The 24,612-nt window shown below is 43.0% G+C and overlaps 1 protein-coding gene across 1 annotated transcript in view; it reads right to left on the reverse strand.

Annotated features, from left to right (window-relative positions):
• Positions 1-265: 265 nt before the first annotated feature.
• The window catches only part of LOC8039001 (homeobox protein SIX1), a 44,343-nt gene continuing 19,996 nt past the window's right edge, over positions 266-24,612 (reverse strand). Inside the window, exon 2 of the mRNA XM_029983926.3 lies at positions 266-2,605. Within this exon, the coding sequence (XP_029839786.1) occupies positions 2,179-2,605 (427 nt within the window). The 3' untranslated portion in view covers positions 266-2,178. The remainder of the gene's footprint in view (positions 2,606-24,612) is intronic.

The raw sequence follows: 24,612 nt of genomic DNA on the forward strand, positions 1-24,612 counted from the left end.
TAACATAATTACATTACCATATACAGATATAAATGCGAGTGGTTGTTTTTAATAAACTTAATTGCTCTTTAGGGCTTGAGTTCAGGAAGTTTGTTAATATTTAAATTTTACAACACTCTTCAAACTAACATTTAAAAGTGGGCGCTATGACGTTGTCACTTTGTTCGCGGAAATCACTTCGTGTAAGCCTTATATATTTATTACACGCTAGACATGTAAGGGTGTTCAAAACGTAGGGAAGGCAATAAACAAGTCAAAAACAAAGTCAGGGTTTTTCCTTACGTTTATTTATACTATCGTCAATTACTATTTACAAAAAAGCCAGCAACGTCCAGATGTTGCCAACTTCTACTCGCTGCGAAAGGTATGGACAGTTAACTTACTCAATATAATATTTGTATTTATATATTTATATTCCACTTTAAATTGCCTATGAACCATCTGGTTTATATTATTATTCAATGTGATTGCAAGTACCTTCTGGACTTTTTTTTTGCGAGATACAATTTTTTTAAGTACAACTGACGTTTCAAGACAAACCTTCTCGTGGCATTACTGTACCAGAAAAACAAAAGCACAGAAATATGTTCAATACATTCATCGTAAAGCACATCCTTCACATTGTACCGAGAAATCTGGTCAGTCTGATATTTCCAAGGGAGTTCATCCATGAAGACATTCAGATGTTTTCAAAATATTTCCAACATAGCACTTCCAAAATCATAGTAAAGAAACACCCGTAGGGTGCTCATGTAGTAAGCCGACAACATGGTGAATGTCTGCTCTCACACTCTTCACAAGATATTCTTTAATCTTAGGCAAGAGACCTCTCCTAGTTCCGTCGCAAATGATGTCTTGTTATCCGAACAATCGTTCAGGAAACGTCGAAGGTACTCACGTGTTTTTTTTTTTGTTTTGTTTTTTTAAGAACAGACCAATTTGTAACGCCTAACATTTGTTACCAAAATGAACAGAAGATTTGCAGCGCCAGTGGTATCAGTGAATTTAAAGAAAAAAGTTATCGCGAACTACCTCAGTCACATTTCATACAGACAGACATAAACGACACTTGTAATCTTTCAATGCACTGCAGCAGGTGCTCTTGTTCTTCTATACAGCCACACATCAAGCAAATCATTATATACTAAAAACACAAATCTAATTTCTTTTCAATTTGGATGTGTACGCCACATTCCTATCACATTTACCAAGAAAAACAAAACTGCAAAATAAAAATAATGATTCGTGTTCCTAGCGAGTCGAGTATAAACCGTATGGGACAACATCTCTATACAAATGAAGAATGTAACAAACCAAGTATCCTGGCGTCTGTTAATTCGTTGTGATTCTTGGTGTAGTGAAGTCGTAGCAAGTTCGTCATGTCTTGAAATGTAAAAAAAAACCTTGCATGCTTTGGAAACGCTTTTTTATGAATAGGTGTGCACCTGCAACATAGTCGGATTCTTTTCTTCCCAGCTTATTCGCTAACGTTATGCAATATTATTTGGATTGTTTTCCTTTCTTTCTTTTGTTAGAGCCACGCCCGACTATTGCACGACTCTGTTGATGAACAAAAGACTAGCATCTATCTTTTGTGGGATGCATGCCCGTGATAACGTCTAAGGATGTCATGAAAACGAGCTTTCCGAAAATCCACTGCACGCATTCGTGGTCCGGAACGTCACTGAATCCTGACATCTTGCAGAAAGATGACACCTCAGGTGACACAGTCGATACTCAGCGTGGCACAGCTGACGGCAACCCAAGTTTCCTAGACTGTCGCCCCACCTCTTTCACAAACACACACACACACATGGCCTCGCGCCACCTTACGCCTTGTGGTTTCACAGCGGTTCACCATGCAGATGGCCACACGCACAAGCTATCACCAGCGCAATCTCCGAGCTTCCTAAACACGACTAGCACTCGGCAAACTGTGCTTTTTCGGAGCCGACTAGTCCGTGAGGCCACTCAGCGCGGCAGCAGTCCGAGCAGATTTCAAGCAAGGAGCTCGTCTTTCGAAGCGATGTGATGGTCCAAGTGAACCTCTCACGTGCAGAACATGGACTCTGCCCTGGAGCCTCTTGTCTGGGAGGTCATCAAGTGGGGCGGTGGCTCCGGTGGCAGAAGACAGAGCGGGGACCAGCCGGATTCCCCGGCTGTCCCCGCAACTGATTGTCATAAGGCCTGGTAGTCCGGTGTCAGTCCCAGACTGAGGTCAGTCAGTGCCGCTGCCGAGACAAGCGGATGGCCCAACCTGAAGCCGCTTGTGGTTCCGGGCAGGACTGACGATGGGTCTCCTGACAGCGAAGACGACGGATGGGACAGGACAGGCGTGGACGTGGACGTCTTCAGCTCCGAGCCGAAGAGCCCGTTCATGCTGTGGTGGTGGTGGAGGGAGATGTCCGAAGTGGGTGTTGCTGGACTTCCCGGGAGGTTTCCCAGATGGAGGTGGAGGGGTGCTGGTGGTGGTGAGGGCTTTCGGTCGCCTCCCTTGACCACGCTGCTGTCCGGCGGACTCATGCAGCCGCCTGAGTCGGAGCCCGACTTGCTGGAGTGGTTGCTGTTCCCGGAACTCTTGTTGGGAGTCTTGTCGTTAGGATCCCTGCGCAAGGACAAGACGGAGAGGTTGAAGATACGTCATCAATTGCTTGTTGAACTATCTAGGAGGTCTTCCTAGTTTCTTTTTCTTTTCTTTGTATTCTGGATCACTGATGTAAATTTAAAAAGGTAAAAATGCCGGTTTACGGAGAGAGGGTGCCTTGCCGCTAACTGTATGTAAGGGGTGACAGACGTTTCCATTTCTATGCAGCACTATTTTACATAAGTGTGTCGTACAGTCTCCAATAAAATCCTTGATTTTAGATTCCCTAAAAGGCATAAACCTAGAGATCGAGTGAAAGAAAATCTTAGAGCGTCACTGAAAGCGTTCTATAACCATACATTCCGACCACATAAGATTTTTCATATTAAGGAGCGATACATAAGTGAACATAACAATATCTAAAATAATTTAATTTAGGTCATCATATGTTCAAGGTTGGCTAGATTCTAGATCAATTCAGAGCAATGCATTCTAAAAACTACGGTTTTATTACACAATAGTATGGTGCGCCCGAGTTTTAAAAAATGACTGAACTAAAATGACTTTTTTACAGTTATTGATGTGGCCCTCTCATAGATCCAAGATTTATTTACGAGTCTGAAGCTTTTGTTCCACACAAAAGAATAAATGACATTTATCTTCAAGTTTCCTCTCAAACACTTAAACTGCGTCAAAAAAGGCGGCTCTATTAAAACCGTTTTTTTTTTTCTTCTAGAATCTTAACAAATAAAACAAAGTTTTCTCATATGTTGCCTCTGCCCTTTAAATTGTGTCGACACAATGATTGCCAAACCAGCGAACGACGAAGCGGTTCCTGTCGGTCTTTCCGTGAAGCTGTTGGCGCGACTACGCGCTTGTTAGTCAGCACGAGAAAAAGACACGAACTTGGTCTCCCCCGATACCTATTTTTGGACTCGGGTCTAAAGAAGTAAAAGTAGCCGCAACCGAAGAAACGCAAGACATTCTTCAGCGAGACTTCTTTTTTTGTTTCCGCTGCTGAGGGTGCGTTTACTCTCATTGCAGGTTGCATAATGAGGCAGGAACACGTTTCACGTGAAGATGCCACGTAGTTTTCGTTAATCGCGAACTGTAGCGTACGCCTGCCATCCTCTGGAGCAAGCTCCTGAAAGCTGGCAGTGACCCTCCGTAGATGCCTTCCGCGCTGTTATGTCGAATAGCCTAATGAACGAAGAAGCTACCTCAATGACTATGCACTTATTTATATGCTATAATAAAGATCACTTTCCTTGTAACTGTATATGAGACACCCTGATTAATTTAGATATATATAAATCTTTAACTTGTTCAATGACATTGTTGGAGATTTCAGTGCGGGTTGTTGGATATACCTTTCTTCTGCGGACTATGCTACATCTATTTCATAAAAAGTGTAATCTGTCCCTATTTTGATATGATGGTGGCTACAAGACGCATTTCAGTGTTATTTGAGGCATACGTAGGTAATCATGCAAGATCTAAAGTTATTTTAGGTGCACCGCCCGCACGCCGCTTAATAGTACAAGTAACAATTAATGCCCATGTCGTACTCTATGCTAGGGCAGCTAAGTAACGCGATTTACCTCTAGAGCAGATCGCGCGACCTGGAAATATCTAGGTGAGTTTCCGAGAATGCTGTAGCGCGACTGAATGTCAGATTGAGCGCCGGAGAACATTCTGGAAGAAGGTGTACACTGTTTTGTACCCTATCCTCTACTCGAAATGAATACTCACATTGCTCCATATGGCGCAGGTTTCCAACAAAAACAGCGTTCCTTCAGTCATTAAGAGTGTTTCATGCTTTATTTAAATATGCAGTTTTCTAGGGATTCCCAATTTTGAACAGAGCTACGCTTTTTCATTGAAGATACAAGCCCTGCGTGAGAAATTTACTTAGATTAGTATCACGCAACAACAAATCAGGCTTACTTCTATGGGGCATTGAGGACGCTCCTGAGAAACAAAAGCGTTCCACTATGCGTGACGTATAAATAGACAGAGTCTGTCTTCGCTTCCATTATCTACACCGACCTGTTGCGGCGCACCACATAAATCAGAACATGCATCACGAATATCAGCAACTGGCTGATGAGACTTTAAGCCAACAGTACACCTCCCTGCAAGTTATTGAGACTCAAGAACAGATTGCACTTGCTCTCGCAAGTAATCAAGTTATTATCTTTCGTGGGCATATACTGTGATCGCACCAAATCTCGTTGCGGGCGGCATTTTTTTTTTCAACGGTTATCAGGTTTATTTTATTCCTGTACAGTCTTCCTCCTGTCAATGATTCTCCGCGTTCATATTGTTCGTGATGCCCGACCAGAAATAAATAGCCTCCGCCTCTCTCGTGGCAAAAATCAAAAATCAGAAATGCGCCACACAGAGCGCCACCAGCTAACAAGATGTATCCCGATTGACCAATTCACTCGCGTCCTACGAGTCGCATATTGCCACAGTCACTGACAGATCTAAAAGAAAACGCATTGTATGACGAGTTTCAAGTATTACAGCTCCACGGCCGATGCGTTCGCAGCATTATCCAATAAAAATGTCGACAACCAAATAGCGAAGCAAGAACTGTGAAGATTACAAATCATGCCCTGGATTTCTCGACCTCCCTGTGACTACGGAATTGTGAGTAAACATTGAGTACTAATCTTTTTATAAACATAGCAAACTAGTACTATGGTTGTTTTATAGACATAAAGAAAAACTACCCTTTTACCGCCTTACAAAAGAGGTTACTCCGCAATGTTTCTTGGCTGTGTTTGTTTTGTTGTGTTTTGTTAGAAACGAGAGACCTCGAACGACGAGTGGTCCCTTATGGATTGCTCGATCGCAAGCCCTCAGTTAATTCCCCGTTTTCCAATTTCGCTGTACTCCCCGCGGGGTGTCATCGCTGTTCTGCCTTGTCTCGTGGCAAACGGACCAAAGCGTCGAATATCGAGCGTAGCAAAAACGCGCGCTCGATTTCAAGCAGTTGTAGCAAGAGTAAAAGTATAACACTGTTCTCTTTCCGCCAATTTAAGAGCCTCCTGCATTGCCGCGACACTAATAGTGCTGCATATTTTTTTTTTTTTTGTATTGGTGTTTTAGGATTTTGTGTTCGAGCAGTTGATATTCGACTCACTTTGCAAGTCTTTCACCCTCACATAAACCTCTCCACTCCTCCACCACCCCCACCTCACACCAAGACCCAATGAAGAAAAAGAAAAAGTCAAAGAGGAAACGAAATTTATAAGAGAGCAGCGGGAAGCGAATCGTTCCTCGAATGCACTTCCAAACACAAGAAGGGAAAAGGAGCTCCCTGCCCCGTCTGTAAATCCTTCCGCCCCGCGCAAAGAAAATATTAAAAAAAAAAAGCCGACGAACACATTTCGCCGGTTCTGCGCCTGGTACATACGCCGCTGGCTTTCGTCGTCCAGCGTCTTCCGTTGCCTAACACACGTACTTACACTCTCTCTCCTTCAATCTTTCCCTCCGTATCTCTATTTCTTTATCTCTTTTCCGTTTTCTCTATTTTCTTGCCTCACACCCTCTTCATTTAGTGCTGGATCTTCGTTCTTTTATAGGGTACATTTGCCTCTTATTTTTTTCTTCTAGCCGGGTTTCTTGGGTGCGAGTGTTGTGAGCGATGCTTGAGACGGACGTGGTAGAATAGGCAGAGAACGAGATTTATTTTTAGGCGGAACGAGCGGTGGTCGCTCTCTCTTCCTTTATCTCTCTCTCTCAACCTCTTTGAGGCGAGGGGAAAAATATTGGTAAGAAAATGAAATGCCCACTATTTCTTTGCCGCGGTGGTAATTTCTGTCGGTGGTTGCTCAACACACGGCAACCCTCAAAGTTCACGGCGAGAATATTATTCTCTGTGTAAGTTCGGAATTAAGCCGTGAACATTTCTTATTTACATGCAAAATAATACACTTTAGTCGCTTCATAATCCTGGATAAGTAGACAGGAAAAACACCTAGTTCCTTCTTCCTAGAAATATTACAATCAACAGTTACGTTATCTGGCCATTAGGCATGCATATTTATTTATAACATTTTTAATCAGTTCGTTGATTGTGGATGGAAAAAAAACTAATGAAGCATATGCGATCCGTAATTTGTTCCGGCATCCGTCCCCACCAGTCTGAAATACGCATATATCAAGTCGGGTTTAGAATACCTAATGCCAAATCAAGCGGTCAAAACTATGCGTATGAACCTTTTAATTCTGCCCTCTGGTCATAGTTTGACGTTGCAATATATCGGAGGTTGGCTACAAGGACCATATTAGATCTCAAGCAAACAAATCTAGCACTGAGGTATGGCGTCGAAGGCTCTTTTCCCACTCAAACCTTTATCGGGGAGCAAAATATTTGCCTTTGAAAAATGTTCCATTTGTAGCCGATGTTTCTCAAGGTGCGTACCGGAGGCTAGCCATATCAATGACTAGAAAAGTATTTATTTTGCTTGTTAACGCAAATTTCAGCACAAGTATTAAAAAAATGGCTGTTTTAACATAATTCATTTATTCTTGCGCAGTCTAGTGCAATATCTAATAGTCCTATATGAATTATATAGCTAGATAAGTATCGAAACATGATTGCTTTGGGGTTTCATTGTATTTTTGTCTCGGGTAATATCAAGGTAGGAGCAATTTTGCATTGAGTATTAAAATTTATGTTGTAAACGTTTACATCATATTTCTGGGAAATATTGTTTTTAAATGTGATTTTTGAACATGTGTTTTATTTCCTAAGTCAAGCTTGAAGGCAGAACTATATACAGGGTGTTATTTTTTTAAGCTTAACAGATTTGTTTTAAAAAAGCCGTGAAAGTTACACTTATGCCGCTTGCAGAGGTGAGTTATACGGCCAGGGGGGCATATTATAGGGGGCTAATCGTAATTATCAGTCGTCTAATTAATTAAAACTTGTTAATTAACTTTTTAATCAATGAAAATAGACATCTGGTTCCAATTAGAAACTTGCTCAGAGTCATCAAAAACAACTGAATCAGTCATTTTCAGACAGACTTTCGGCGCCTGAGAAGCGTAGTAGTGCACTAAAGTTACCACCCGTGGAGCAGGTACAAGGCTGGGGCTAGATAAGCGACGGAAAAATCGCGCGGGCGCCTTATCGCAACCGCTAGCTTTGTACCTGCTCCACGAGTGGTAACTTTAGTGAACTACTACGCTTCTCACGCGCTCAAAGTCTTTCAGAAAATGACTGATCTAGTGATTTTCGATGACGCTGAGCAAGTTTCTAATTGTAACCATATGTTTATTTTCATTAATTAAAAAGTTAATTAACAAATTTTAGCTAAATAATTGACTGATTGTTACGATTAGTCCCCTATAATATGTCCCCCTGGCCGTATAACTCACCTCCACAAGCGGCATAAGTGTAACTTTCACGGCCTTTTTTAAACAAATCTGTTAAGCTTAATAAAACATCCTCTATATATATATATATATATATATATATATATATATATATATATATATATATATATATATATAAGAAATTTGCTTCCACGTCATAGCTTCGGATAAGCAAAGCAAATATATTACCCTTCGCACTTCTGTATTATAACATTTTAAAGAAATTATTATCGTTTTATCTCGAGCATTAGATGAGAAACTTTTTAACAAAATGAATTTCTATTTCAACACCACTATCACTTACGAAATCTTTACAACCAGCGGCGATAATAATTTCTCAGTCATATACTGAACGGATCTGCTACTGGCTTTTTTATTTGCCTTGAATCTTCACAAACAAGGGTAATGTATTAGCAAGGACATTTGTAAAATTATTCATACTTCGAATACACAAGTAAAAAAAAAAACGTTTTATAGCTATACAACAAGGTCAACAGGGGATCGAAGCCTTAAGTATACACATTCGATGTTGCGCATCCTGCACTGCCGCGGGAGAGTAGTTAAAGAATCTGGTCGATGTGCCGATAGGCGAGTTTTGGATAACAACAAATCTTGATCCGTCGCCGATTGCATTCCATCACTCTGTGTATTCCATGATTTAAGGCATATCGAGAAATGCCGCTCACGTAGTAAAGTAGTTGGTTCTTTAGAAACTTCTTTGAGTTTTTATTCCCGCAGAAGGTAATCAATGTTTTCGAAAAATACGTTCTGTCTAAAGGTTAAATAACTCCTATGAAAATAAAGCATCCAATGAAGCGTTGACGTACGCAGTTGCTTTTCAAGCAAATATTCTCAAAACAGCCTGCGAAATAAATAGCCCAATTCGGCACAGCTTTAATTATAACACTCGAAACGTAGACGTTTCTTGAAGTGACTTGAGAAGGGACACATCCAAGAAAACATTAAACTAACAACTGGCTTTGCAAAAAAATAAATAAAAAGAAGCTTAGTTTGTTTGCGATAATGGTTGAAGAGAGAACATCTAAAACAATCACGTCAGCTGTCATTCGCCTTCTACAAGAAAATGAAACTCCGAAGTTCATGTTTCTCATTTCAACCGTCGCTGCATACATTTCTACAGGGGCCCCGGAAAATTGAAACAAATTTTCTCATTTAAAATTTATGAAGAAATAAGCACTATCACCTACGCTTGACGCTTACCTTTATGGTCATGTTTATTTGGCATAAGTTAACTTTAGCTTTTATTCAGACAGGTAAATGAGGCCGAGGCCGAGAAAGTAATATTCTAGTGTCATTATAATAGTTTTTTTTTATTTTTGTATGGCTCATTATTCTAATATTGTCATCTAATCCTGTAATAATAATTACGGAAGCACATTTATCTAAATGCAAATTGAAATGCTACGGTAAGGGTGAAGGTTATTATATAGCCCTGCTAAATTTATATTTTTTTTTTCTGATTTACTTCCAGGTAAATAGCTTTTCTTGTGCAGGTGTTCAAAAATGTCCCTGACGATATCTTGAATTTGACGATCGAAACCTTAAACTATTCAGTGGAACGGGTCAACTAGTTGGATGTTTTACAAACTTATCTAGTTTTTTTACGTTTCTAACACTCAGATGCAATTCTCACAGTGCTAAATGTCTTGATATGTAAAGTTGAAGTAAATTTATCCCAAATAATACAAAAGATGAACATAGCCCCCTAGTTTAGGACAATGTATTCATACACTTCTTGAAATTCACGATTCAGCGAAGCTAAATAAATGTACCAGAACGAAAAATGAAAAAAAAAAAAAAAATTAGCACTGCACAAGGCAGTTCATGTCGCTGTTGCATTGCAAATAATTTTAAATAAATACTATAATAGCGTAACATTATTCCGTTAAACATTTGAAGCAGCTTTAACGGAGAATCGTGTACCTCCAAAGTAGGACAAAGACATACTTCTGAGAGAGGACTTCATAATGATACTCCTCCCCACAACATTGGTAGAGGTGAGAACATAACCACAAGCTCCGCCTTGAGAAAACCACTTCCTCGGACCAAAACCCTGACACACCATTATATGAAACGATCATCAAACCCCGTCATTACATAAATTATGCCACATCGCACCCTACCTTTCCGCAAGCAGGCCTACTAAGATCCCCCGTTAATGATGATCACCACGCTTCGCCATCCATGGTTAGCCCCGCAGCGGAGCGAAGAGCCAGTCTCCCAATCCGCCCCCCCCCTTCCCACCAGAACCACGTTTGTACGTTTCTTCTCTTTCTCATATTCTTCACTTTCCCAAAAGGCTCGTCCCCACAGATCATTTATTTTCTTTCTGGTGAATTTTTTTTGTATTTCTTGGTTTTCAGGTTAGTGGCAGGCGCAACATCTGTTCGGTATTTGCAGAGTCGTGCTCACGTGGTCGTGACCTTAGGCTAACACGATTGGGCCAGGCTGGCCTTACATTCTGACTCTTCATATCCTGATTGGTTAACTGACTTAACTCAGGTGGGCAGTCGCTAGAAACTTTGGTGTATGGGGCTTTTCCGCTTCAGGAGAGCTATATAACAGGAAACAGCGATGATTCAAGTACGTTTGAGTACTTTTTTGTGCAAGCAGAGAGAGGCTATCGTTGAAATCTTCAATTCAGTACCAGCAACCAAATTTGGAACGATTTCGGATATAAGGGCTTAAAACTGCAAAAAGTATTGAAATTGTGTACTTTTAAATACATGGCAACCTACGTTTAGAATACCAGGGGTACGTGCGGATTTATTGTGACCTGCACATGGACTGTACTTCTCTCTGGTTATAACTCGCTCACAGCAAGTATTTTCCCCCGTATTCCCAGCTTACTACAATAAACCTTGCAAATTTTGAAGTAACAAGGTAGGAGGTGTCACTATGCTGACAAAGCGGTGCTATAGAAGTGTATTGTTTTCAAGTGTTTTCATTAGACTTTCAGTTTTTGAACATCCATCAGGGCGGACGTCCCACGTTCCCGTGCGTGATACAAACAGTAGCGGTTTTATGCCACGTTTCTAAACAAAGGGCGCAGACTTCATGCCGTACAATTTGTACTTTCAGAATCATTCATCACTCTCACTGACACAGCCATTGCAAAAACACAGGTGTCGTGATAGCATGTTATATCTCGTACGCGTAAGAGTTACTTTTCAACGAGCGAAAACACCGAACAATATTTTTTCCCATACTGGGCGATGGTAACGGAATTGGTCAAAGTTTCCGTGGAATGAACTAATTATCTATAGCATGCGGATAAGCAGAGGTAGTTGGCATATAACGAATACTCATAACTGACCCTGACGGACCACCCTTTCTGCTATATAGTGTACGGCATCTGCAGAACGAAACAAGCAATAAGGTCAATGTTTCCCAACAACCCAAACGCAAGCAATAAAACGTTGTAATTTTGTTTCATTCCTATAGCGCTGATTTTTTTAATTTTTTTTTTTTTTTTTTTATCTTGGCAGACTAGTCTCTCAATCCGCAAGCCCCGGAGAAACTTCTGTCGCGAGTGCATGAAGAATCACCATCATCTGGCTCTAAACTCCTCTTCCGCGCGTAAATCTCTCTCGTATTCGGACAGAAAATACTTTACGCGTGCGCAAACGCTGATAAGATACAAAAGAGAATACGAACGTCATCCGCCCTGTACATTGCTGGCAGCACCAAACCCCAAGAAGGGTTGCCATACGGGCGCGCTTTTATGCCTCTCGCCGGGGGTGGCCGGCGAAACCTGTAATTTTAGTAATGAATCGTTCCACTCCTAAACGGCTACGCAGATTAACTCGAACCAAACTAAGACCTCCCCTTAACTCGGTTTCACCAGGATACCTCCCCCCTTTGGGGGAACGCCCCGCGTGTGTATGTTTCTTCCTACGGTCGACTCAAATCCTTTGTTTCAGTGAGACCCATTAGTTATTCGTTTCAGCCGTTTGCTGCGAAGACAGCCACACTTTTAGAAAATTGTCGCCGCGGGACTATGAAAGGGAACACGCGACTGTAGTTTGAGAATGAGTGGGCGGGAGTGTTGCAGGGTACAGAACCGAACACAAGCGCGAAAAAAAAAATCAGAGCAAGACAGATATTTTTGACCGAACCGGAACAAAACGTAAGCGAAATCAAGCATTTTTTACTGAGCCCGAACCTGATCTAAGCCGTAACCTCCCGTGGTGGTTACCAGTTCAGTAGAAGACAGTTCGACGCAATAAAAGTGAGCTGCGGCTTTTGCGAGTGGCGGCGCGAAGTCAATTCAATATTTGCGAGAATGGCGTCAGCGGGGCAGTTTTCATTAAACAAACGGTGGCGACGTGGAGACCGTACAACAATAATGAAGCAATCAAAACTATTTCACGTCTGTGTGCAGCACGACTTGGCGTCGGCAGGTCTGTGCGGTGGAGTACTCTTCTGTACTTTGTTTCACTTAGAGTCCCTGAATGTTCTCAGAGTACCGAAACTTCCAAGCTTCGCTTCAGAACCGAATAGCGGCGCAGCAGTCGCGATCCCTTACATGGCGCTGCCCTGTGCGGTCGAAGCGAAGCGCGTACAGTGACCGCTCAATCTCCTGGCCTGCGACGACACTGGTTCGATTCTATTAAAGTTAATTTCTTCGTTCCGAAGTGTGCGTCACTTACTCCTCGCTAACTCGTTTCTGTCTCCAGCCTGGAAACACATCGAAGTCGCGTGTTAGGCTTGGTGTCTGAAACGTAAAGTTTGAAACGCAGCATCAGCGCAACCGGAGCGAGCAAACGGACCGGCAATTTTCCTTGGCGAACCAAATTAGCGTCTACGTGATATAAAAAAAAAATCTAGAGAAAGCGAACGCACCTTCCATTCAGTCCTAACTGATTGATGCCCTAAGCTCTCGGCCGTGCGTGAACGCCATACCCGTGGCAACGCGGAAACGTTTTAGATACGTTTTTTGTTACTTTGGACCTAAATACATCATGGCCGACTGATGAGTTCCGCCAGGGGTCCGATCAGCCAATAAGAACTGCCTTCTGAGGTGATTTACTCCCTGTAAGCGGACTGAATGGAATTCGGTGCTCTGGGAACATACAGTGACTCTAGTTTAACCTTACCATGCACCGCAAAAGACGCTACGAGTCACCCCAGCAAATTCAGAGCTCGGATGGTGTCACGCGCCCTTCCGACAGGGCGGTGCGAGACGTGGAGAGCCAAGTCACGTTACAAGTTACGAGGGGTGGATTGGCACGGGTAGCTCGTAGCATAGGCACAACAGTTCGTAACCTTGTGGGCTAAGAAATTCGTAAGGCATGTGAGCTATAAAGCTATTATTTGTGTGTGTGTGCGCGTGCATATGTGCGTACGTGCGTGCGTGTTTCCTTTCTTGCTGCTAAGCAATGTTTCACAAGGAAAGTGAAAGAGAAACAGAAAAATCAATGTAGAAACAAAATGTCCATGGCTCTCGTCGTTTTTGTTTGGCGGTGGCAAAATCTGAAGTCGCCAAGAGATGAAGCCGCGACGAGTGTGACCAACACTGTGGCGCCGGTCGGGTAAGCTCCAGTCTCCTCGAGTGGCCGCGAACCCTGAAGCCTGCTTAAAAATTTCTTCTTTTTTTTCATTTTTTAAAGGCCTTATGTCGCGCATTTTATTTTATCTCCTTCTATTTTCTAATATGATTAGTTCACCCTTACATTGCTCTCTTTTCTTGAACTGAGTAGTTCAAGCAAGGCGTTGGGAAGTGCGGGGTAGAGGTAGTTTGCAATTACGGTGCGTCCTATACTGTCACGGTGCACCTGTGTATGCCGGCTGATCGACTTCATGTGTGCGTACTGCACTTTGGAACTATTTCTAGTCTCCTGTGTTACCATTTAATTTCTATAAAACGATGTTTTTCATAAATTCAAAAGATCACAAAACGAAATTAAGCATATATTTGTTTTGCTGTCCTCGTATTCGCAGCACGGCTTCTGCTTTCTATTTAATGCAGATGACACCATGAGGACACCAAAATTAATGCAGATGACACTATGACACCGTCTTGACGACTTGGGGCTGTGGACGTTTCTCTATAAGAACCGGTTTGAACCGGTCTCACATGGTGGAACCAATACCCAAACCGTTATTGTGAATTCATCGCTGAGTCGGATCCAGCCGGAAGAAAATGCAAAGCAAGCTGAACCCGAACCAGAACCGAACCGGAATAATGACCTGTTCAACTACTTGCAGCGTCATGCTCCTTCCAGGTGCATACTGCTTCTACATCGTTAATCGGCAAGTCAGAGTGCTTCGCGTCATAGAGGATCGCTGTGAACGTAAGCATAAAGGCCCGGTCACACTCTTGCGACCGGGTAAACCCTTGAGAGACCAGACCGGTTTTTAAGCCTCTTGCGATCTCTTAGGACCAGCTCCGCTGCATCGCATCCGGTCCTAAGAAGTTCCAAAAGGCTTAAAAACCGGTCTGGTCTCTCTCAGTCTTACTCGGTCGCAAGAGTGTGAACGGTGCTTAAGTGTGAACTGTGCAAGGATACAACACTTCGTTCCCATTAGTCACATCGCATTGCTACATATATGTCCCTGTTTCAAGCCCGATAAGTTTTGTTTTGCTAAACTTGTACATGGAAAGCAGGGTTGCACGGAACGGCGTTCCAAGGAACGACGTTCCTAGAACGCGTTCCTTTTAGGAGGAACAAAGAAACGCAGTTGTTCCATTTTGCATCGGTGAACTGGAACGGGAACTCGTTAGATTTTTACTGCAACGGAAAAAACAACGGCGTTCCTCTTTTCATCCAGTTGGGTCATTTTTAATTTATATCTAAGAGGGAAATTCTCAAATGTATAAACACAATATCATCACAACGAGCAGGGTCTCGTTAACCTTTTTGGTTACTTAGAAATTTATTTTGTGGGGTTTCGCTTGGTAACCGTAGGGTGCAGGAGAGCTAAAGGACATTAATACTTTTTTTTCAGTGCCTGAGGCTGCTGCACAAAACACCCAAAGTTTTAGTTTAATGAAAATACACAGAAAGAAGAGGGACGTGTCAAGCCCAGGTACTTTCTTTGCTCCCACGAATCCTCCTACACACAGACATCTTAGGCCGACTACAGCCATCACTGAACTTTCTTAAAAGAGGCCTACAGTTACAACAGAAGAAAAGGTTACTAGACATCGAACGAAACCTTGTATCCCGAACATTGGTAACCTAAAATATACGCAAAAATTGACCTTCATTCATTTTGTGTGTCGTTCTGTGTTTGTCCATTGTCCGTATCCCCGTCTCGGGTTGTAAAAATGCTCAATTCACACCAGCTAGCCTGCACCCTCACCATTGCTTCGCAGCAAAAACAAATTTGTTTGATGTAATTGAACATAACGATCATCAAAACACAAATTTGAAGTATATGTAACGATTCGTTCTATTTTTAAACTGTAACGGGAACGAGTTTCATTCTCACAAATAGAATTTGTAACGGTAACGCGTTTTAAAAATCAGAAGGAACGAGGAACGAGCTTCTGAGGAAAGTGTTGAACACTGATTGAAAGCTGTCTTCATTTATTCCAACCATTTAGGAAATAGAATAGGTATCTCAGTTTTAAAAATATTTTGTATTTGGATTTAACTGCTTTGGAGCTAAAATATCAGTGCCGTCTAAGCGAAGTCCCTGACACCTGTGGTGAACATTCAAAGCTAGACCACTAGAATTTGGAGTCGTAAACGGCGAGTGAACGAAACAACCAAACGGGCTCTAGAACGAACACTTCGAAAAAATGCCGGACTTCCTATTCTTCTTATTTCACAGTTGTTTCCTCATGATGGAAGTGATGAATTGTAAACAACTCGCGTAGCCCCTGTCTCCTTTCTTACAAACCCGAGTGAGTGTACACACTGGAATGTCTAACACAAATCAACAATCAACGACAAGCTTGCTCTACTACGACAGTTTCTGTGGGTGCTACCAGAATACGTCTTGATCCAGACAAGCTACCAGAAAAGTAGCAAATTGGCAAACTAAACCGTGATACCCTGCCAAAGCGTGGTTTATCAACCGCTGCTTTCTTTGGTTGCGGTAATCTCAAATAAGACTGCATTCGTAGCTACCTGTTCACTTCTGAGTAAAAAACAAACGAAATAGTTTTTGGGCGTTGTCTTAATAAGCTCTCCACGGACTCACTACCATAAAAGTCTCCCTTCTTAGCACTCAACTTTTAGAGGTACGAAGCACCCCAAATGAACGACGACAAGCAATACTACAAGTTCCAACTCAGAACACATGTCAAACAGGCCAAACAAACTACAATTTCGCGCTCTCGTGTCACGCGTCTTCGACATTCCAGATTAAACTGGAGTCTGGAAGCGTAGACAAAATTCTCAAAACAAGTTACGCCCCTGGATGTAAATAGAAAACGATCTGAACCTATATAGAGAAGAAAAAAAAAAGTCGAGGAAAGTGAGGTGGACGCTGGACTAACATCTGTATTAATATTAAAGACCTTTTCCCTCCTTTACCCCTGCTGCCCCCAAATAATTTGTCCTGTAATTTAACGGAACAGTGCTTACAGCCTCTGATGAGCAGTGTATACACAAAACAAATAAAAGTAGAATCCAATGTCAGCCAGCGACCTTTTAGCATCTTAATCGATCTGAGGGACAGACGCAACTTCCGCTGCTCAAAAAAAAAAAAAAAGAAAGAGAAGAGAGGCCCGTAGGCCTAAAAATAGGCCTATGCTTCCAGCGCGACGTCGAGGGGAGAGCTGCACAAGCTCGGCGATAGAAAAGACGGCGTTGCTTCGCTCGGCGTTGGTGCGGTTGCCTAGGCCTGCGGCTGCCTGCCGGGGCGGAAGATTCGTCTCGAGTGGGACGACGGGAGCTTCTTCCGGCCCTTTTCGTGGTGGCGCTTGGTTCCCTTTCTCTCTTCCGACGGCGTGGAGGACCCGTATTTTTAGCCGCCTCCGAGACCCGTGCTCCGAGGGGCCTGCCCGATTCCCTAGGGCACGTCTTCCTCCAGTGCGTTTTCAACGAACTGGACCCGCTGGCACGCTTTCGATGCTTCCGGTTCGATTGCATCTCCAGTGTATGGTCTGTGTTGGATATCAAGTTCCGGGGGAATGACGTGTTGACGTCAACCTATGTGCACGAAAATGCGGTCAGTGCGTAGGTGTGCTCGTGAAAGCTTGCCATGGCGATTAACCTAAGACGGGGTCACGAAACGAAAAATTAAGGTGGTACCCTTACTGAAAAAAAAAAAAAAAAGACATGCATATACGACGGGTCTTGGGTAGGTAATTTTCAAGACGTAGTTCGTTACCATTACTGTTACTTTAAGATAAAAGTAGCGAAGTTACCGTTACAGTCGCCTCATCGAAAAGTAAATCGTTACAGTTATAGCTACGCCTAAAATGTAACTGCGCCACTTTAAAGTTTCTTTTCCATAACACTACAAATTCAGAACAATGTAGAAAATCTGCCTCTCCCCAAGGTCATCTTCACTCGCCCAGAAAAGTGCGAGTAACGACGGCGCAAGTTGCCACCGGTCATGACACTCAATATCCTGGAACACAAAATTTTAAAAGTGAAAAGTGTCACTAGACTTTACTCGTGCCTTGATATGTAAATCTTGCATAAACTGCGACAAGTAGCGACAAAGGTGATACCCTTACTGCTTTCGTTACTTCAGAAAATATCCACAGTTACAAGTTACACCTTGAAAAATAGCGCGTTACTGATGAACGCGGCCAAAAATCGGAGAAGTACAGAAAGGCGTTACTACTTTAGAGTGCCTACGACCCATATTCGATAATACCACAGAAAAAAAGCCACGTGACACATTTCATGATATTTTCTGAATGCAGATCGGGCGAGCTCACAAATGGCTCTTAAATGACATTGTTTTGTTCCACCTGTTTTCTTGCATAATGTTCGAACTAACCATGCTTTAATTAAATAGGTGTTGCGCACGGCACGAACAATATTATGTGCGCATTATTTGTGTAACAAGTGAGTGTGATATTGTATAATAAATGAGATTGTCTGGAAGCGCGAAAATTATGAAGTGCGCTGAAAAAAGTTCGTAATTGTTTGACTGCATAAGAGCGTTTTGCCAATAATATTATGGGATCAGGGTTCCATGGGTGCATATAGTTATTTTCACTAGACTACAATTTAAGTTTTCTTTTTCGCGTCAAACCTTCGGATTAGTGCGAAAAGTAGAAAATGCAGTTAGACAGTAATTTACAAATCCACGCTTCGAAACTGCGTGATGGTTGACGTGGAACCTTTGTGGACATCTAGGGTGGGCCGCTTAGGTCCGGAATGAGACACTTCGACGACATTCGGTTGACGGCGTTCGAGATGTTGGCAATTAAAGCCTCGGAAATCGCTTGACTAAAGGGTGATGTCGTTGAGGCCCCAGTGTGGCATGGCATGAGCTTGTCCCCAGTTGCATTTTGCCAACTCGCGCACGAAAGAAAAAACAAACAAAGAGCGAAGCAAGAGTTTTTTGATTTCCTGCTGTTTGCTGAAATGCTCTTGGACTGAGCAAAATGGTGACTTCGAGTATAATTGCAATACATGATCGCAAGCACAAAGAGTCGTTGCGTTTCAGAAATTTTTCATGCTGCCAACAGTGCCTGTGGAGTCCTACACGACAAGATGGCACCTTTACGAGCAAACAAAAATCCCGTGTAATAAATGAAAAAAAAGCTGATTGGGGCTCAGTGTACAATTTGAAGAAAATGTTCCGGATACTCCTACCGTAGCGTCCTTGCTAACAGTGTCGTTATTTTGAAGGGTCTTATCAGGTCTGACTCTAAAGATGAGTTGTGAATAAAGAAAATATCACGGTGCATGCTCGGTGTAAATATCTATAATGTTTAAGGTAAGTAAAAACACCCCTTTGGCCTCTCCACTCTATCTTAATAAAGCCGACGTTTCGCAAGTGCAAAATGCTGGTAAAACGAGCGAGTGCCTGCCTCTCTATGCCGTGCCATATGGGCTATGCATGTGCACGTGAAAGATGCCCAAACATCGCAGTTAACGCGAATAGAGACGTTTTCTTCCAAGGTTGAAGCATATCCAAAACAAAAAAAGAAATATCAAGATTTTCTGCCCGAAGAATGAAATGCAAGACAAGTACAAACATTTGGCCATTCCGATTACTTATTATAACATCTCGTGCGCAGAAAGTGAAAAACAGGGGGTCTAGCCTCTCTATCTTTCCGATTTCTGTTGACTTTTCGAAAATATTGGAATTAAAGTACATAATTTCTTAAATAAATAAGCGTTTTCTCATGCGCAGTCATCTACATATATGAACATCAGTGCTAAATACTTTTTTGCACAAAGTAGTAAACACGCTGCAGTAATCGATTGATCACTAGCGACAATTCGTCCTTCCTTTCTTTCCGCTTGGAATGATCTAATCAGAAGAAGAAAGGTAAGCTAAAGAAAGGATGCCAAAGACAATTAGGACTGTCGAAGGATAATTTTTAAAATTTTTCTTCAATGAACACTTTTATTTTCATCTTGTCCTCGAATGGTTCCAGAAAGCTTTTTACTGAAGTCTTTCGAAGTAATTTAAAACGCAACACCATACACATAAGTTCCACATAGATTGATGTTTTACATAAAAGAATTGCGTAAGAACAAGTAAAATGAGTATGAGGTAAATGAAATATAAGTAAACCTCAAAAAGGTGAAAGGCTTCATGAGAAATAGTGATCTGGGTCAAATCCGCAACGGGTCCGATTAGGACGAAAAAGGAGAAACGAACAACAATGCCAAACATAATGCCCGGCATCGGAGACAATGTTTCAGAGCCACGGGTTTAGGCAGCTGGGGGCAGCGCGTATACGAAGATGGCAAAATGGCACACGGTGAGGGGGAAGGGTCGGTCGGGGAGGGGTTGAAAAGGGACATGCGCGAAATTATCTCTCTGGGTATCGGGTGTTGGTGGGGGTCTCGAATATCGCTGACGGTTGCGGCCGCAGATTAGCTTGTCAACGCGCGTGGGACCCGCAGGCTCGTCTGGTCGTGCGCGCTTCTCAGAAGGTTATGGGGTGAAGGCTGCAAGCCACCGTCTTCTTCGACAAACAAACCGAGGTCATTGAAGGTGGTTAAAGCACTGCCTGTTTTCCTGCACTCAGAGGTTGGCATCCTTAAATATGCCAAAAATAATAAGAAAGAAGGTACAGGGTGCGGTAACATTAGCAGGCCCAGCGGCGCTCCGCCAGGGGCGCCAGAAAAGTAATGTTGGAAGCTTGGGGTACGTTACGCTGCTAAAAGCGTAGCTTAGAATGGACTGCTACTGTACCTATCGTTGAAATGCGGTCGTTTGTGTTGTACCTTATAGCGTCGAAGGAACCTTATGTGGCATTTTAACCTTTTAGGTTAGCACTCTGCTGTGCCAGTGTGTCGCATGCCAAATCAAGCGATACTCGGCAGTGGTGTATCGGAGCTTCCATACTTGTCTTGGCGGTTCTTGATACTCGAATTTTGCGCGGAAAGAACCCTGGGTTTGTTCTTTATGCCTCCTGAAGAGGTAGTCTCGAGTTTATTCAATGGCTCAGGTAAAAATTGTGAAAAATATGTGTAGAACGTCGACAGTCTAAATCATGTTGCTGTTCTACTTGAGATTTGTTTCGTGGGAGGCAGTAGGGAATACTTTGAAGCATGGGGCATACTGTAGATCACGTTTGGTGATCCGGATTCCCATAAAAATTAAAACCGTGCTACCCAACATGCGTGTAAATGTTTCGTGCATGCGTGAAAAATATGATAGATCAAAGTAGCATTCATACGCGGGTCGTTAAAATATGTTAATATTCAGTCATTCTCAAAAAAGAAATCAAACCGTAATGCATCGCAAATAAAATCATGCACATTCATGCGATGATGTTCAGATCTTAATGTGAAGACTTTAATGATTATCACAAGCGCAAGGATACTGAGCAAACTGTGCAAAGGATGTGTGAATGCCACCAATAGAACAAAGCCTACGCAGCAAGAAACTGAACACCTGTAGGTGGATAACAGCAAAACTCATGAACGAGCGTCTCCAATTACAACCTAGGCGTTGCAAATGGTTTCTAGTGAATGCGAGCCTCAGCAAGTCATTGCAAAAATATAACTTTTTAGTGCAAGTGAGATGTCAGTGCTCGTGTTTTGCTGCATCATCTCGTTTGAATTTATTAGTGCCGCCCGATAATGAGGGTCATAACAATGTGAGACTTAACTGTAGGAATAGAGGGGGTCGTTGGGAAAGGAGCAAGTATAAGAGGAGGAGGACGGGCTAAAAACGGGGAAAGGGTAAAGTGCCGTACAACCGAAGTTTGAAAACTTGGCTTGTTGCGACACGCGGCCGAGCGTCCTTCAGAACCATGCAATAAACACGTAGAAGAAGAAGAAGAAAAAAAAGCTTTGCAGTGACGAAACACTTTTTATGTTCCTTCTTGAGTTTCTCACTAACGGCAACTTCTATGTTTGTTGCAGGCTTTCTGGTAGAAAGAGGGGAGGCGTTTCGAGAAGCTCCTGAACTCGTGCCACGTTCTTTACAGACCGGGGTTCTGTTTCAGAGTTTGAAAGGGGTTTTAAATTCTAGCCTAGGGTGTCTGTCATTGCGTCTTGGTGTCGCAAGGAGACTTGAGAACGGCCGTCCTGCCAAACGAGTCGTGCTCAAGATTCCGAGGTAACCTCCTTCGGGAGTGGCCAAGAGCGATAATGCGTACTTAGCTCGGGAAAGTATCTTCGTGGCATGAAGCCAAACCACGGAATGGAAATTTACCTTGACTAAAAAAACTTTCAGCAACTCTAGGGAATCGCTTTGTTTTCTGGTAAAGAACTATAGCACCGGAGGAACGCTATGGGGCGAGGCTTGTGGCCCAATTCGCTCTACAAGTTGCATGTCAAAATTTGGTCGAACGTTTAAGAACGATAAGCGCGAATGTGTCAGCTGGTACATATGGACCATCCCAAAAGTTGACCTCTGCGCGGCATCCATTTATGTTCACGGCGCTGTGGAATGTGCTACAAACATGTGCAGTATATTTCTGTTCTGCAGAACGACACCTCGGATGCGGCTGGATCCCAGTGACCGGGCAGTTTTGACGTGGACGATAAGCACCGGAAAAATGTAGACGTCAGCGTCGCCAGAAAGGGGTTTAGGGTATACCAACGCCCACGAGACGCTGACGCGGGAAGCTGCTCCATGAAGCGAAGCAGACGCCAAGAGGGTGTTTTCACGGTTCACCATTTTCCGAATGAGCGTTTTCCGGAAACGGAAATCACAAAGGTGAGTCGTCACGGCACGAGCTCGTTTTCTTTGTGCGCGTTTGGGTTCCAGTCACGTTAGTAAACTCGCCGTGATCCTGCACTATTCATTTTATCCGTTCGTGTTTGTTTTACCAGGGAATAGCGATTCCCTCAAAAACACGTGGAGCGCCGTGACGTTGCGCTTTTGGGTCCCTGGAACTGTAGCCTCGGCTGTGCTCGGAATCTGCGTGCTTTTTCGGCTCTTCCGGAAACCCTTCCCAGGGATTACATGGCCGTACTCTTCTCGTAGTCGAAGGCTGAACAGAAGAATTACGTCAAGTTTCGATTAAATCGCTCAGCTCCACCCGGCTTTTGTTGATCATAGATCAATAACGATGACATAAATATGGCAGATTAACCGCATCTGCCCAGTACGCGTGCGCACAGGCAGTGCCAGAAAAGTCCCATTGACGGTTTGGAGCAGTGCTTTTATAGGAACCCTGGCGGCTATAAAAGCCCCCGCCCACCCCTTTTGGCCGACGCCAGCGGCTACCTCAGCCGTTGCAGCGTCTCGGGGTGGTTGGTTCGGGACCCATGTGGGGATGCAATAGTGGTCGATTGGCGTTGCTGCACACGCGATCCGGGGGTATGGGCAACTTAAACCAACCAGGAGATCTAGGGTATTTGCATTAACTGCGCAATGTCGCTTAATGGTGGATTAGCGAGAATGGTCGACCGAAAATTTACCATTTCTCCTTATCAACCATCGAATTTATTCTCGCTCCCCCCCGGCCCGAGCCCTATTTTCATCAGAGACAGCTGTGTGATGGAATGCTTACTTGGACAAAGCACGGCGGAGTTCACAGTGCAGAAAAACAACAGGAACATGGCTGAACTTATCTGTATTTTCGCAATGGGAGAGTCCCAGGCGAAAGAGGACGTTCATTCTGCCTTCGCTTTTGGCGAAAATCTCGACAAGAATGAACCATGGCAGCGCGGATATATATATGTATATATATATATAAGTTCTCACTCATTTTATAGGATATAGGCAGCTATTTCCGAGCCTTATGTACTATATAAATCAACTTCTATATTTTACTACAAGTGCTAGTATTTTTCGGCATCACGTCCTCCACTCAGAAGCAATGGGGGGCCTCTGCCTTAACCGAAATACAGCTTTTACCCGGCATCCTTACAAGTAGGTTAAGGTACTTCAGTCGTACAACAGCTGTTTCCGCCGGTTTTGTAGTTTCTGCACGCCTCCAGTCGTGCTGAGCGTAAAAACGTAACATGCAGAGATAAGCTGCTTTTTCAATTTTTTTTTTCTCGGGCTTTGGGCGGTGTTGCGAGCCGTGCAGGCCACACAAAACGTGTGTTTTTTTTTTTTGTTTTTTTTTTGAAGCAGAGTTTTTTGTATCCTTACTGAATTCGCTGCGTCTCTGACCTTCTCTGTGATGAATCAGTACATACATAGGTTACCGATGATGATTCGGTTGAGACGTCCAACCAGGCAGGTTTTTTTGTTTTTCTTAATTATCTTTCAGAAGGCAAAGAATGAACACTTGGGAACATTGAGAGTTTTGTTCTAAAATTGTACGCAATGTATGAAAACAAACAAGCTTGTATTATGTTCCGTTTGATCATAATAGGCTTCTGGAAAAGCATCACAACCCAGAGTAATTAAAGCAGTTAAAATATGACGCAATAGCTACGTTGCCTTTAATCTGAGACGTAACTTTTGTTACGCTACGCCACTGTTCTGTTGACATTTGTCTTCTCTTTTTTTGTTGTCCTTTAGAAACTTGCATGTTTTGTTGTTATCGTATAATTTTTGTCGCCTGGTTCCTCGTCCAAGAAATTCAATGCTTTTGCGGACCGTGTGGTCGTAAAGTGTTTACGATTATAAGCGTATTTCTGTTTCTACCCTTTGTACGTTTATCTGATGCCATAATGTTTGTACCCGGTGAGAAAAAGCAGAGAACACGTTTTTTCGCGAAAAAACGCCAGCGTATTTGATAGTGACTCACTCGAGGGACGCGAGATGGCGACCGCATCGCTCAGAATGATAAATTGCTGTAGCTTTGGTACTGCTGACGACATTCTTATGAGCTTTGACATGACTTACGGACACACCATGAGATTGGAATGAGACAATATTTTACTGCCTCGACCAAGATACAACATGAAAGGCCTCTGGTAAAGAGAGTTCTTGTAGTGTGCGCCATATGTGACGAAACAAAAATAATCTGCAGAGGATAGGCTCAGATTACGGTAATAAGACCGGCGTGTGAAAGTAGTATCATTTCCTCATACTACAGGCTTATGTTGCTGTGTTTGTGTGAAATAAAATGCATCGGAGCGGCTGATAATGGGAGAACCGTTCAT

The sequence above is a fragment of the Ixodes scapularis genome, unplaced genomic scaffold (assembly GCF_016920785.2).
Source record: "Ixodes scapularis isolate PalLabHiFi unplaced genomic scaffold, ASM1692078v2 PGA_scaffold10__122_contigs__length_95168666, whole genome shotgun sequence".
Taxonomy (NCBI): Eukaryota; Metazoa; Arthropoda; class Arachnida; order Ixodida; family Ixodidae; genus Ixodes; species Ixodes scapularis.